This window comes from Rhynchophorus ferrugineus, unplaced genomic scaffold (assembly GCF_030347505.1).
Source record: "Rhynchophorus ferrugineus isolate W39M unplaced genomic scaffold, kcgeb_rfMv2 rfM8, whole genome shotgun sequence".
Classification (NCBI taxonomy): Eukaryota; Metazoa; Arthropoda; class Insecta; order Coleoptera; family Curculionidae; genus Rhynchophorus; species Rhynchophorus ferrugineus.
This window is the reverse complement of record NW_027472587.1, coordinates 15,131,196-15,147,014: the sequence shown is the minus strand read 5'-3', so window position 1 is coordinate 15,147,014 and position 15,819 is coordinate 15,131,196. Positions and strand designations below refer to the sequence as shown.

The following is a 15,819-nucleotide window of genomic DNA, read 5'->3' as shown; positions in this document are numbered from 1 at the left end:
ATGTATACTTTTCAACAACTTTTCAGACAATTCTCTCTAAAATAATTTTATTAAATTATGTTTATAACGATAAAATAATTTGTGTACTGTTCTTATATATTTCGTAAATTTGGTCTGGAATAGAGCCAATATCAAGATGGTCAAGATTCGTCACCCACTTTGTATGTAGACGGGTTTTCTTGGGTGAATCTAACGTATTATTCTTCATTTCGTAAACGATGTTATTAAAAAACTTTATTGTGTTTCTTCCCACCGTATTTACCAGACATCAGTCCTTGGTCAACACTTTTTAGAAAGCTATTTTCTATGGAGCCTCAGTAGTTGAGAAAATTTTAAGAATGCATATATGAATTTTCTCTAGGTTTGTCCTAGCGAATCAGCATTTTATTTTTCTTCAAATACGGCCGTTTGTCGACGATTTCGCCCTTCAAACGGTTTAGTAATGCTATGTAATAGTCGCTGTCGACTCTCTAATGATTTCTATGCATTTTCGAAGGTCCCGAAGCAGAGTCACATCACAGAAACAACTTCTAAATGATATTAAATGCAGGTCGTGCGTCGGTTGACACCCCCGAAAGCTAGAACCAATCTTGAAACACGGATTGAAGATCTGAGTTAATAACGTTTAGAAACGTTCTCGTTATGAATCCGCTCGGGTCCGAAACTTGTGTAATTGGTGTTAAAATAATCAAATAAAAAAGTGTGTATTAGCAAATAATGAAAAGGTTTATTAAAAACGTTATTATATATCTCAAAATGATTTACATTATTTATAATTACAACCAAGTACGATAACAATTAGCAAAAGACTATTCTAGTAATTACTATAGAAATCACATGAACTCCTACTCATTCGAATTTCCTGGTTGATTTGGCGGCGGCGGCGGTGTTCCAAACTCTATTTCCAGTAATTGTTGAAACCTATTCAACTTCTGAACATAATCGTCCGTTCTAAATTGTGGTAACTCCCCATTGCCGTTGTAATACTTCAGCGAATATTGCTGGGCTAGCCACTTAATATGTAATTTAATATTAGGCATTGCGCTTCTCAGCTGCCTGGCTTCCGTTCCTGTTGGATTTAATATATAGGACTCGGGAATAGAGTACCCGGCAGCTAAACCGATATCCTGCACTGGTGATGTAGATCTGGTTCCGTCCCTGGAGGAACCTTGCATAATAAGGCAACGTCCTTCGTCACCTGATGGCGTACATTCTTGATTAAGATCCAGTGGAACCAGGTTGTCACATAAATGTTCATCCTTAACGGGTTTTTTTCGCAGATCTAATGGTAATGCGTTAACGGAGGAAAACGTAGGACCTTGGTTAACCTCCCAGGGAGCAGAACGAACCGAAGAACAGGGTGAAGTACTGTTTCCAGATGTCGACGATGAATGTAAATTTCTGGCTTGCCCAAATATTTTAACCATAGCCCTCTCCAACTTGTCTCTTTCTTCTTCGACACATTTTCTCTTACAGGCCCTCTCTGTCTCTTCGTCTCCCGTAGGTAATCCTCTACAACGTTTACACATGATGCAAAATAAAACGAAACTTCTGATGTTATAAGGTTAACAATGTGGCCCGGGCCTGCAACTGGAGAGACTACTGAGATGACTATCTGCCACCCTATTTATATTAGTTCTTTAAATGATTCATTTATAGCATGGCATTAAAATATAATAAATAGCAATATATCTAATTAATATCAATACAACTTTCGTCTTTTATTATATATATACACCGACGTGCTATATAAAGAAAATGTGTAGCCATAAATAATTGTTTTTGTTTGCTTATCCTTTTGATATACCTTTATTGCCCCGATAGTAATTTGATTCTGTTTCATATTTCCGCCTCTTTTACAATATGCTGTCGAGCTTTGTAATCCTAAATAGCACTATTGTGTTTTGCTGGTATTGTGGTCGTTTTTCACGAAGTGCTCAAACCAAACGCATTAAGTGTTAACAGTAGCAATCCCCATTGATGGTTTAATCGAGTAATATATTCAAATCCTCGTCTACAAATTTCTTAGGCCGTCCAGAATAAAACTTTTTTCGGTGCCGAAAACCATCACTTTTAATATGTCGAAATCAGTATTCACGTGTAGGAATCCATGCAGCTATAAGCTTCACACAGTATTCGATGACCTTCAGCTACTATTATGTTTAAATTGGAATAACAGGTAAAACTACCCGCAAGTACTATTTATTCGGTGAAAAATCAGACATTTTCAACGATCTGCAAATTTATTTTCTTCCTATTTTGACGAAATAATGTTCTACAAAGTGAAGTTAGTGAAAGCTAACTAGGAAGCTGAAATGAATGAATGGATGAAGCACATAAAGCTTTAGGCGAATTTACACAGAAAATTGAAAATGGGCATGGTCAGAATACCGAATATTTGTGCCGAACACATTTAAAAATTGCTTCAAAATCGTAATGCGTATGCATTTTCTTTAAGTCCAATGTTTGCCCAATGACTCTTGAAAATACATAGAAATATTTCCAATGATTTTCTAGATATATCGACAAATCACAAACAGGGTTTTTTGATTGTAGTTTTATCTGCTTTGTGTAGGATCACTCCGTTTAGAATGCTTAATAACATGGAAAAAAATTATTCATTCATTGTTTATTATCTATACACTAACGTGCTTTCTAAAAAAAATTTGGATAATAAATAAATGCCAATATTACGATGATGTTATGAATCAATAAAAAGATATAATAAAATATGTTCTTTAACAATTGTAATTTCAGTTATTTTCTCGATAAACATAGACGTTTAAAAACTAATAGCCATTTTAGCGTTTGTAATAAAGTTCCTTCATTGTACCCTTTTTATCTGTGACTAGTGTGTCATTAACTATTCAGTATATATAAATATAGTAAATAAAGTATAGAATAGTTATCATGTATATTGTTATATATGATACTCCTTCTAGTATTATTTATAGTCATACGTCGTCATTTTTAGAGCTATATTTATTTTTGCATTTATTGGTATTTTATTAATAAAAAAATATTTAATACACCTATTTGTTAATCTCTAAATAAAAACAATATTAAAGCCAGTCAATGCTTGGAAACGAAAATTGTCAAATTCATATCACTACTTTACTCAATTCCTTTATAAGAGCAATGCATATTAATCAACTCAAATAATATCCTAATTACGGTTTGTTAATAGTGGCCAATACTTTTAATCAACGTTGACCATTTTCGCTCACAAAATAAATGTTAGAACGCAACCATATAGATGTAACAACCAAAAACAACGTCGATCTTTCGTGGCAGTGCAAATATCACTTACTTTAAGACCTTCCTTGTGGGCCCCGAAATACTTTAAGATTCAAATTAGTTAAATCAGTCTAACAACTGTCGAGTTTTATCGAGACTCACGAACAACATATTCATTCATATATAATCTATTCAAAATAACAGTAAACTCACGTCATCAACATGTTTGATTTATTGTCTAAGGCATCTTTTAAATGCGCTTTGAAATCAGATATAATATTTTCCTTCTCATATTATTCTAGTTAAAAACAGATACAATGCTGTCCGATACGTTCGAACATATATAGAATAATGTATCAATTCTTCAAAATATTAGTAATAATAATTACAGGTTATAAATAAGGAAATATTGTTTTGGCGCGTTGCTTGTTTTAATATAATGCAATCGCTGATACATAGATAATACATACATATAGTGATATCAAAATGACTTGACAAAGAAACACTACACTGAAGAAAACAAGAACTAAACATGATAATATACACTAGAAGTATTATAACGTTAAAATAAATATACTTGCTAACATTATTTTTGTTTTAATAATTCGTCTTGACTACAGATTTGTTTTTTGTCAAAGCCAAGATTAACTAAAACTCAAAGTTGATGCGGCAACATTGCGACGTTTTGACGACACAAATTTAGATAACGTGAGTTTACTGTTTTGTTGAACGTGCCAAATATATAAAAAAAATATAGGAAGGTACAAAAAGATATGGACATACAAAAATATAATCCAAACAAAACAAATTTAAAAAAAAATTTGTTACTTACCAGGTCGATTCCTTTCTTATTGGCTGCCACTTGAGCCCGTAAATCCGAAACGTTGTCCTGCAGATTTCGGCCTCCCGCTGCCCTGATGGCCTGCACAACTTCCGCCTCGCGGAAGCGATCGTTCTCCACCAACAGGAACGACTTGAAAGCGGCACCTTCCTGCGATAAACTGGTAGAGTGGGGAGGCATCGAACCGGGCGTTATACCACCGATGTCTGCGTGGTGACCTCGACTGGCGACGAAGAATATCGGAGTCTCGATATTCCTTGAAAGAAAATAAGAGAGGTTTCATTGTTTCACCTCTTGGTCTCGACGATGACTCACCGATAAAACACCGGAGTTATAACGGTGAAATCAGGCAGATGAGAACCGCCGGCAGCTGGATGGTTGGACAAAATAACCTGGCCAGGATAAAACCGTCCACGACTCCTCATCTGATACTGAACGGCCTCCTGCATAGCACCTAAATGAACGGGAATATGGGGTGCGTTGGATACCAAACCGCCGTCGGCGCCGAAGAGAGCACAGGAAAAATCCAGGCGTTCTTTGATATTGGTCGAGATAGCTGTCCTCTGCAAGATCCTGCAACAATATTAAAGTCGTCGATATACCCACCAATTCCTCCAGCTCCTCTAACCTGCCCATCTGTTCGGCGATGCTCATGAACCTGTGACTGAAGATGCTCAACTGGATGGAATCCAACTCGGGACCGATGGGTTTCACCACACCCGACCCAATGGTGATTTTGATATCACCGCATTTTGTTATGGTAGCGGTACAGTCGGGCTCCACCAAAATAGTACTCAACTGGTCCATAATAATGGCCGGTCCTGCAAACCCCCTATCAGAACGGACTTCCAAACACGAAAACCACCAGGTATACCTTTCAGAACCTGTCCAGCGAACAGATCCTTCGACTGATAGACGTTGGTGTTATGATAACCTGTTTCGAAATAAACTTTCGTGACGCCAACACTTCCCGGATCGCCGTTCTTGGTTTCCAGAGGTGCCTCCTGTTCCAGGTCACTCCTACCCACTCCCCTAACCTGAAAACCGTAGGTGGTATTAACGGGAGAAGCTCCAACACTGATGCCCTCACTCTTATATCATCGACGATGATATTCCTATGCTCGATAACGAAACCAAACTCGGATTTGTATCGCTCGATGAAGGTAGTATGAAAATCTCCGTGCCTGGGTTGATGGCCGGTACCCGAACGTGTTCTTGGCACGCACATTAAGGCACAATCAGTGCCATCGTACCTCATATGTAGATAAGGTTCTAAAACTGTTGAAAATTTGGATTAATCAACGGTCAACAACAAAAACAGCATTGTCTTGCCAATGTTCGATTCAGAAAATCCCTGTTTAAGCAGCTGTTGGAAGCATTGTTCCTTAAGCGCGTCCAAACGGGAATCGAAGTAGTCGAAATTGTCGGCTGTGTAGGATTTGGCGCAGGATTCCTGAGCTTCCTGGACAACGTCCGCTAGAGCCATTCCATAGGCCGATAAGATACCTTAAAAATAGTATAGGTATGAACGTGATGATGGTGTGTATAAGGACTGTGAATTATTTTTGAGGAATTTCAAATATTAAGTGCTTGCATGTATTCTGAACATTTTTTCACATTATAAATGCTTTTATCGAGAGACAATTCACACTTCGCCGGTATTTCAGTCATACATCAATTTGATCAAGTAGTAATCAGAAGGCGCTACGTCTGGTGAATACGCTGGATCCAGCCCATTCCCAATTGACGTCGGTGGATATCTGCGATAACACTTTTATTCACTTTAAACAGCTCTTAATACACTAAACCTGATTAATCCCACCATATGCAGACTTTATGGCCATGAATATTATGATTCAGTGTCGATGTCCGTAACCCTCTCTCTTTTGATTGCCAATCACCATAATTTCATTGCCACAAAAACACTAGAACCAATCAATTCCTGTGTTCCTTTTTTCTTCTTTTGGCTCTTTTACAACAGGTGTAAATTATTGAAACCTGCTGAATCATTAACTATAAAAGGCTAAAAATGTATTGTCTTTTTTGATTCTCCAGGACAGTTGCTGAATAATACAGTAGTACTATAGAGTATTATGTTAAGGTTTCACTTAAATATGCCAAACCGAGGAAATGTTTTAAGTAGTCCAACCAATGCAGGCACTGATACAACTGTTTTCATTGGTTCGTTTGAATTGCCCTACAAAGGCATTTGATTGGGTCATTTCTATAATTCCTGTTATAGATTTGTGATATTTATGTACCTGTCATAGATTGCGCTCAGTATTTTTGTGAGTTAATTAAATAATTGAAGATTATAATATATCTTCAGTCCCAAAAGTATAGTGTATCCAGTGCGGATATAAAATAAGACGCTGTTAACGAGACAAGAGTGAAAAAACGAGCCTTACAGCGAGCGTACTCTAACATTAAAAACATGTGACGTGTGGTTTCGAAAATTTAAAACTAGACCAGAGTAGGACCAGAATGGCGTGGTGTATTTCGAACTGCTAAAACCCTCTGAAACAGTTGACAGTGATCACTATCGACAACAAATGATCGATTTGAACCCTGCATTCATCGATCAAAGACCAGAATAGGCCGAAAGACACGGTAAAGTAATTTTACAGTACCATAATGAGCCGTCTCATAAAGCAAAACCGGCCAAGGAAGCGTTGAAAACTCTTAAATGGAACATATTATCGCACCCCCCATACTCTCCAGTCCTTGCCCCGTCCGACTATCTACTTTTCGCGTCAATGGGATACGGGATAGAGTAACACTTGGCCAATTTCGAAGAAGTTAGAAAATGGCTCGATGAATGGTTTTGCTCAAAGAACAAACTGTTTGTTTGGGATGGTATCAATAAATATGAGTAAGATGTATAGAATCAAAAGGCCAATACTTTAAATAAATAAATCTTTTCGTTTGCAATGTCCGGTAAAATGATGAAAATATTTCTGGATTTTTATCAAATTCTTCTACCTACTAACCTGCATATTTATGTACGAAAACTGTCGTCATTCCCAAGGACCTAGCTATAGCGCATGCGTGTTGTCCGCCGGCTCCTCCGAAACAAGCCAGAGCGTGCCTTGCGGTATCGTAACCTTTGCCCTGAGTGAGAGCCCTGATCGGTCGGCACATAGCCTCATTGGCGACCCTAACGAATCCCATGGCTACCTCCTCCACAGTCATCGGTTCCTGCAATCACCCGCTCCAATTAAAAGCATCCTCCTTTGCGTCAGATTATCAATTTTCGCGTTCAGCACTCATTAAAAAAAATCCTGACCGAAAGAGATCCGGTCTGTTTTTTTTTGTTTTAATTTTTAACGAACTGCGGTTATACGGGGAAAAAATGTCTTTAATTTTCACGTTACATAAACTGGGTAGTTCGTTAATTCAGAATAAATTCCAATCGCAACTCTACCAAAATAACTGTCGGAGTGATGTTTGTACTTTTTTGGAATCGAAAATAATAACAAATCATAAAGGATAAAATATAAAATCAAGTTTAAAATGTTTCCATATATCTGTTTTACTAGTAAAACAGGTCAATTGAAAAGTCCCTGTGAACATTTGTTATTCTGAAAATATTGATAAAAAGAAATTTCACGTTTTGATAAAATATTGCTTTTTGAAGAGAAAAAATACAGTTGAAGCAAAAACTTTACTTGATGTAGAGTTTCCGGACACCGCCCTAGAAAAAGCAACCATCAAGGATTGGTATGTTAAGTTTAGACCTGGTGAAACGAGCATCGAAGTTGGAGCGTCGCTCTAATCAGTGTATCACCATGAAAGGAATTATGTTGAATAAAAAAAACTAATTTTGCCAAAAAAAAATTTTACTATGGTAGACCGGGGACTTTTCAATTGACCTAACCTTTCAAAACTCAAACCCTTCAAAATATCAACATGAGCGACTAAGGGCTGCATTACTTTTTCCCAATTTTATTATTGCCATAAAATTAAATAACAAACACAACATAGATAAACACTGGAAAAAAATGTTATTACGAATAATAAACGTCCGATGCGTTCTAGGTTCATTCCGGCTGTCGGCAAAAATAATCTCGACAAAACAACAACAACACAAAAACAACAATAGGAAATATTGATTTGGAAAAATAAATTTTCAACAGATACAAGCTCAAATTTTTAATATCATTCTAACGGTCGAACAGCAAACAGGAGAAAACGTAGTAAACTTATTTGAATTGACTTTATTAAAAAACATTTTTCGAAACAGCGCAAATATTGCCATTAAATTTTTATAATTTTCGATTTTATTCAGTCTAAAGTTATTGAGAAAAAATGGTACAATATATATTAATCAAAATATCGTCCGGCCCGCTTGGTTGGCACAGTAGTAAAGGCGACAGGACGGTCGACCTACGGTTGCGATAGTCACGGGTCCGAATCCTGCTGGCGCATGGTTGTAAATTTATGTTTGTGATTGTTTAATATTTATGATTGTCCTTAGGCAAGAGTGCAAAAACCGATAAGGAAAATGATCCCAGTCACGATAGTAACCATGCTGGGTAAGACCGGATGTCTTCTGGGATGAGTTGGAGGATTCGCTGTATGTTTGTTTTACGTCAATTTTATGGTAAATGGAGCTAGTGCTTCCTCATTGTTTATTCTAACGACCAATTTTCCATAAAATTTCGTCTAATATTTGAAAGAGACGGGGCGCATTCACCATAATTTTTAAACAGCCGTTTTATTTGATATTTGTTTCCTTTACAAACTGTTTGGAGCAAAAAAACAACTTTTTGTAGAAGTTTTAGCTACGGTTTGTACAAAAAAAAATGTCCTTTGTTTATATGTATTAAATTGCCTTTATTTACAGCAACATTTTTTTTAATTTCCCGGATTCGTAGTATGTCAATATTTATGCTACGGAGTCAGCGTTTCATCACTGTTATTTTTAATTAACCAATTTGCCAATATAGGAAAATATTCTTTCATAAATTTTAAATTACATTTTAAAATAGTAAAAATTTGTTCATATCCGTTAAAAAAGCTTGTTTTCATTTGCATAACAACAACATTAAGCGCAAAATTCTAATTTTGTTTTATGATTTTAGCTCAGAAGATTTTAATGGAAAGCTTGGAAATTTTATATTAATTTATTCAGTGTATAATTGAAACTGAAGTATTCAGTTACATTCAGTAACAGGGCGCATTCCTTTTTGTTTGAAAGTCGTTCTCTTTGAGTCGTTCTTCATTAAACGGTTGACATTCTTATTTTACAATCATTAAGTCGCATCAGTCATATTTGTTAGATAATTTCCCTGATTTTTGAGTTATATGAGTGGTTTTATTCATATTTCTGATCAAATAACGAGAAAAACAGAGATTGATTATCGATACCTGAGGAAAATAATGGGCTGTGTAAAATTTACAATGTTCTATTCTTTTTTAAATTTACTTTTTTTCCTGCTGTGTTAAATTTTAAAATTCAAAATAATATCTAGCATATATATATAAATATATATATATATATATATATATATATATATATATATATATATATATATATATTAAATCTTTCTGGTAACATGGCGATATCGTGTCAAAAGAGCAATGTTGGATATTTGTTGTTGGCAAATTTTGTAAGGTATTAACTGCTAGACATTGTTTTGAATTTTAAAATTTAACACAGCAGGAAAAAAAGTAAATTTAAAAAAGAACAGAACATTGTAAATTTTACACACTCCATTATTTTCGTAGGTATCCCCATGTACTAGACAGGTGCTTTACCAATTAATTCATATCTGCATTGGAAAGGCTTTTAAAAATGACAGGTTCTATATTACGAAATTATGTTGTTAATATTAGCAAAGTAGCATAATGAAATTATAATTCGTTAACATGTGTCGTTGTACCAACAAAAAGCGATTGAACATAATATTACAGAAAACAATACAAAAAAAACAACTGCATGTATTGTCATATCGTCACATTTTACTGCAACCGACAAATAAAAGCCAAAATAAAGGAAACCATATATTCTACGTCCATTTATCAGGAAAATCTATTAAAGCTCTGCAAATATTTTATACGACCTAAAAACCGTTTTTTATTTATAGTATTTATAAATATACCGAATCCCAGCTTAAATAATAAAAAATATATTTTTTACAAAAATCCCTTACCAAGCAACAAATCACTAGATAAAAACTATTTGAAAAAATAACTTTAAACAATTAAATGACCCTTCAAATAATTCATGCTACGTTGAGGTCTTGAGAGTTGCTATTGTCAGACCCTTCGGGACATTTTGTATTTTAAAAAAAATCTAATGAGAAGTAAATTTTTCTTTAATACAACAAAGCGTTCACATATCGGCTTAAACTTAATTCTTTGATTTTTTATAAACATAAACAGTAACAAGTCAATTGAAAAGTCCCCCGACTGACACATAGATGGCGCTACTAGAATTAAATCCATATGTTTTTCAGTTAGCCCTAACCCTCAAAAGATGCGTGTATACATTTGACAGCTGTCGGATCATTAGTTTGTGAATTATAGCATTTGGAGCGAAGCAACTGTTGTTATTGTGAAAAAAAGCAAAAACTTGGCTTGATGCCGAGTTTTCGGACACTGACCCAGAAAAATTAACCATCACGGATTCATATGCCAAGTTTAGACGTGGTGAAATGGACACCGAAGACGGTGGACGCCCAAAAGAGGTTGTTACCGACGTAAACATTTAAAAAATCCACAAAATGATTTTAAATTACCGTCAATTGCAACTGAATGAAACAGCAGATACTCTAAAGATATCAACTGAACGTGTACAGCATATAATTCACAAATATTTGGGTATGAGAAAGCTCTGTGCAAAGTGGGTGCCGCGCGAGCTCACTTTTGACCAAAACCAACGACGAATTGATGATTCGGAGCAGTGTTTCAAGATGATCAAGCGAAATAAACCCGAGTTTTTGCGTCGATATGCGACAATGGATGAAACATGACTCCATCATTTCACTCCGAAATCCAATCGACAGTCATCCGAGTGGACTGCACACGATGAGCCCGCTTCAAAGTTTGGGAAAACGCAACGGTCGGCTGGCAAGGTTATGGGATCTGTATTTTGGGATGCGCATAAAATAATTTTCATTAACTACCTTCAAAAAGAAAGAACCATCAAGAGCCGCTATTACATAACGTTATTGGACTGCTTGCAGGACGAAATTGCCGAAAAACTTCCGCATTTTAAGAAAAAGGAAGTGGATCTTCACCAAGACAATGCATCGTGTCACAAGCCAGTGAATACGATGGCAAAAATCCATGTATTAAGCTTCGAATTGCTTCCCCATCCACCGTATTCTCCAGATCTGGCCCCCAGCGACTATTTCCTGTTCTCAGATCTCAAAAGAATACTCGCTGGGAAGAAATTTTCGTCGAATGAAGAGGAAGGATCGCCAAAACTAAGGCCTATTTTGAATCAAAGGACAAACCTTACTACAAAAATGGTATCGAAAAGTTGGAGGGTCGCTATAATCAGTGTATCGCCCTTGAAGGGAATTATGCTGAATAAAAAAAACAATTTTACCAAAAAATGGTGTTTTACTATGGTATGTCGGGAACTTTTCAATTGGCCTGTTATAATGCTGATTTGGCAACCAATGATTTGTTTAGTTCCAATGCATTAAAGAAAACTAACGATTCCAACAACCAAAGAAGCAGTTGATAAGTTAAGAATTAGTATTTTGAAGTTACCTCCATCAAAATGAAAAAGGTGATACCAAAACTGATTCAATGTATATAAAAATCAATGCTATTTTTACGCAAAATACTTTGACAAACACTACAAATGAAATTTCGATAATCAATCTCTGTTTTTCTCGTTATCTGATCAGAAATACAAATAAAACCCCTCATATAACACAAAAATCAGGGAAATTATCTAATAAATATGACTGATGCGACTTGATGATTGTAAAATAAGAATGTCAACCCTTTAATGAAGAACGATTCAAAGAGAACGACTTTCAAACAAAAAGGAATGCGCCCTGTTACTGAATGTAACTGAATTCTTCAGTTTCAATTATACACAGAATAAATTAATATAAAATTTCCAAGCTTTCCATTAAAATCTTCTGAGCTAAAATCGAAACAAAATTAGAATTTTGCGCTTAATGTTGTTGTTATGCAAATGAAAACAAGCTTTTTTAACGGGTATGAACAAATTTTGACTATTTTAAAATGTAATTTAAAATTTATGAAAGAATATTTTCCTATATTGGCAAATTGGTTAATTAAAAATAACAGTGATGAAACGCTGACTCTGTAGCATAAATATTGACATACTACGAATCCAGGAAATTAAAAAAAATGTTGCTGTAAATAAAAGCAATTTAATACATATAAACAATGGACAGTTTTTTGTACAAAACGTAGCTAAAACTTCTACAAAAAGTTGTTTTTTTTTGCTCTAAACAGTTTGTAAAGGAAACAAATATCAAACAAACGGGCTGTTTAAAAATTATGTGAATGCGCCCCGTCTCTTTCAAATATTGGACGAAATTTTATGGAAAATTGGTCGATAGAAAAAACAATGAGGAAGCACTAGCTTCATTTACCATAAAATTGATGTAAAACAAGCATACAGCGAATCCTCGACATTGAAAAATTGTTATTGGAAATAAAAACCGTTTTAATAAAAAATATGAAATATTGGAAGTAGGGGTTTCCATCAAATTTATACAAAATGTTAAAGATTTTTTCCGAATCGTTCATCAAAATTCAAAAATCAACAATTATTTTATTTTTCTGTGTAATTTCTGTTCAATTTATTAGGTACATGTCCGTGTCTCTATCAGCGATATCTATTGAGCAATATACGAAGTATTGATGTAGGAAACTGTTAATAACATAACCTAAATTTTGAACTCGATAATTTTGACATGTCTCCGATGCTAATAATGGAAAGCTTCGAACTCTTCTAGATACTTATGGCGCTGCTTGTCCATATTTCAATTATCGGGTTTAATTTTTAACGATTTACATGAAGGACCAAAAAAGTTTAAAACCAATGAATTGCAAAATCTATTGGACGACAATCCAGCTCAAATTATCAACGAACTTTCAAACGATTGGATCATTGCAAAACCAACATCGTCCTTTCAACACGCCAATCACCATGTTGCCAAAAAATGCGAGAGAAAGTTGTAGAAAATATTGGAAAGTATTTTAATTGATATTAATTGTACCAATTTAATGGAATAACTTAAAAATATTCGCCGATATGGGATATCAGATGATCTAAAAGTATTTTTGTTTAAAAACTCATTCTCCATTTCCGTTCAACATATTCATTGAACTCCACTTTACCAGTATTCATGCTTCGTTTATTTTAACGCTTTCCTTTCCCAGAAATCACTCCATTATCACGCTATCCGCGTATTCCTTGTCGCCTCTATTCCTTTCATCGACCCTCTAATAGTGAATATTTAACTTTCTAGTTATAAGGGAATAACCGGAATCATAAACATATTATTATTTATAACAAAAAAACAAGTACCAATTCTTCAGAATGCTTAATGTTGAAAATATGCTCAAAATAATTGTTCTTTGTCGGATACAAGTTTATATCGATTTGTAATATGAAGAGAGCTATTAAACAAACAATAAAAGTTTACAGTGGCTGTCTTCATAAAAATTTAACGACTATATTTTATTACAATACACTTAGGGTTCTTTAAAAATGATTAAACCATCCGAAATCGAAGAATTAAAGTATAAAATCGGGATATAAACTTGCCGAAGTTCGATAATGTCCGATAATAAAATCTATTTGAACTGGAATAGGCGAAAAAGAATTTATTACGATACAATGTTATGATTATTTTTCTAATTCAAAGTTTTGGGATATGGTTATGTACACTACTAGTTTCCCAAGTAGCACATCAAGCAATAAGTCCCGGGACTGATATATGTCGCCACCTTCTCACCTTCCTTAACCTATCCTACCTTCGTACTTGTGTCAAAATATCATGGCAATCTGATTTTAGTTTAAAACTTACAGTTGATTTTAGTTGAACAAATTTTTGAAAACTGTTAAGAGATTTTTTTTATCAAAAACAGCATCGATATCTGACAATGAATGTCATATAATCATTACACTAAATATCATCAGGAGCATGGAAACATATGCGAAATTCATATATAAAGGACATAATAGCATATGTAGACTAGAAATTAGTATTAAATAAAAAACTGGACTTTTACTGTACAAGATCGAAAGTTTCTGTTTTATTTAAAACACTGCCCACCACAAGTCACTACTTTTTCGCATCTTACAGATATCATACGGACACTATATTGAAGAATATTTCATCCTCATAAAATGCCACCATCATCGTCAAGACACCAGTCGAAATGACGAAATGACCAAAATAAATTCTTGACCAAATCAAGTATCTGATTGTAAGAAGATGTATATCACGTATATATATATATATATATATATATATATATATATATATATATATATATATATATATATATATATATATATAAAATATATACATTTATTAAACTGGTTATCATAAATCGCTTTATTATGTTACTATTATTTTTACATGAATTATCATTTATATATCATTATTTTAATGAATCCGTTCTTATCTCCAGTTGTTCATTTCACTGAATCCATTTCGTTGCATCACTGTTCAAGTCAAACATATTCCTTTTTAGAGTATCTGCGCCCCTCTCTCCTGAATGTACTCTATTTACTTCGACAATTCCTTTATCATAGCAATCCTCGTTGAACACAAAATATTTCCGTATTCTATAAATATTTTCAGAGACTTTGATCAGATAACTTTCAAGAAAAGAAAGAATTGAGAAAGGAAAATGCCTTATTGAACAGCTCGTATTCCTATATCAACAATTAAACAACAACAATACTAAAGTATGGTGAAAATCAATGGGAAAAAATTAATATAATTATAATTATTCGGCAAAAAGGAAACCAGCTTAATAGCGCAGTGGTAAAGGTGATAGGACGGTCCTCCTACTGTTGCGATAGACGCTGGTTCGAATCCTACATGGGCATAGTCGTAAATTTATGTTTATGATTGTCCCTAGACAAACCAGGTGTAAAATCCGACAAGGAAAATGATCCCAGTCACGCCAGTAACCAGGCTGGGTAAGACCGGATGTTTTCCAGGATTATTTCTAAAGTTGGTCACTGGGCACTCAGTAGGCTTAATGCCGAGGGCCGTGGTTCGGAGTCCACGTTAAACTGTAGGTCCAGTCCAGATAAACCACTAGCTGGTGAAATGAGACTTTAAAATACATATAAAAAAAACTAATCGATGATAAGGGGGGTTTTGTACTGATGAACTTTTGTCACGTTTCTGGTAAAACCGAATATACAGTTCAGTTCAGAATATTTGGAAGAGCATTTGGTTAAAATGTTTTGCAGATATGGAAATATTATTTACATTAGATATGCATTTCTCGATATACCTCAGGCCTTCGATAAAGTGTGGCACAATGGACTGCATGATAAATTGAAAACGCTGTTTTCCCATACGCACTTTCAACTGTTGGAATCATACCCCATAAATAGACATTTTATTGTCAGAGTGACGAATACACTGATCTACACCCAATATATTCGAGTGTTCCGCAGGGCAGTGTTCTTGACCCATTGATATATCTATTGTATGGACTACCGACCTCAAGAAATACTACTGGAGGATCTACGAGGATCCAATATCAGCCAC

At 34.6% G+C, this 15,819-nt stretch overlaps 1 protein-coding gene across 2 annotated transcripts in view; it reads right to left on the bottom strand.

Moving 5' to 3' along the window:
• The window catches only part of LOC143200758 (5-oxoprolinase), a 134,368-nt gene that overhangs the window by 108,271 nt on the left and 10,278 nt on the right, over positions 1-15,819 (bottom strand). For both annotated transcript variants that reach the window (XM_076411367.1, XM_076411368.1), the window contains exons 8-14: positions 7,069-7,276; positions 5,411-5,584; positions 5,169-5,356; positions 4,953-5,115; positions 4,707-4,899; positions 4,394-4,651; positions 4,070-4,334 (exon numbers count right to left, since the gene is read on the bottom strand). In XM_076411367.1, coding sequence (XP_076267482.1) covers positions 4,070-4,334; positions 4,394-4,651; positions 4,707-4,899; positions 4,953-5,115; positions 5,169-5,356; positions 5,411-5,584; positions 7,069-7,276 — 1,449 coding nt within the window. The remainder of the gene's footprint in view (positions 1-4,069; positions 4,335-4,393; positions 4,652-4,706; positions 4,900-4,952; positions 5,116-5,168; positions 5,357-5,410; positions 5,585-7,068; positions 7,277-15,819) is intronic.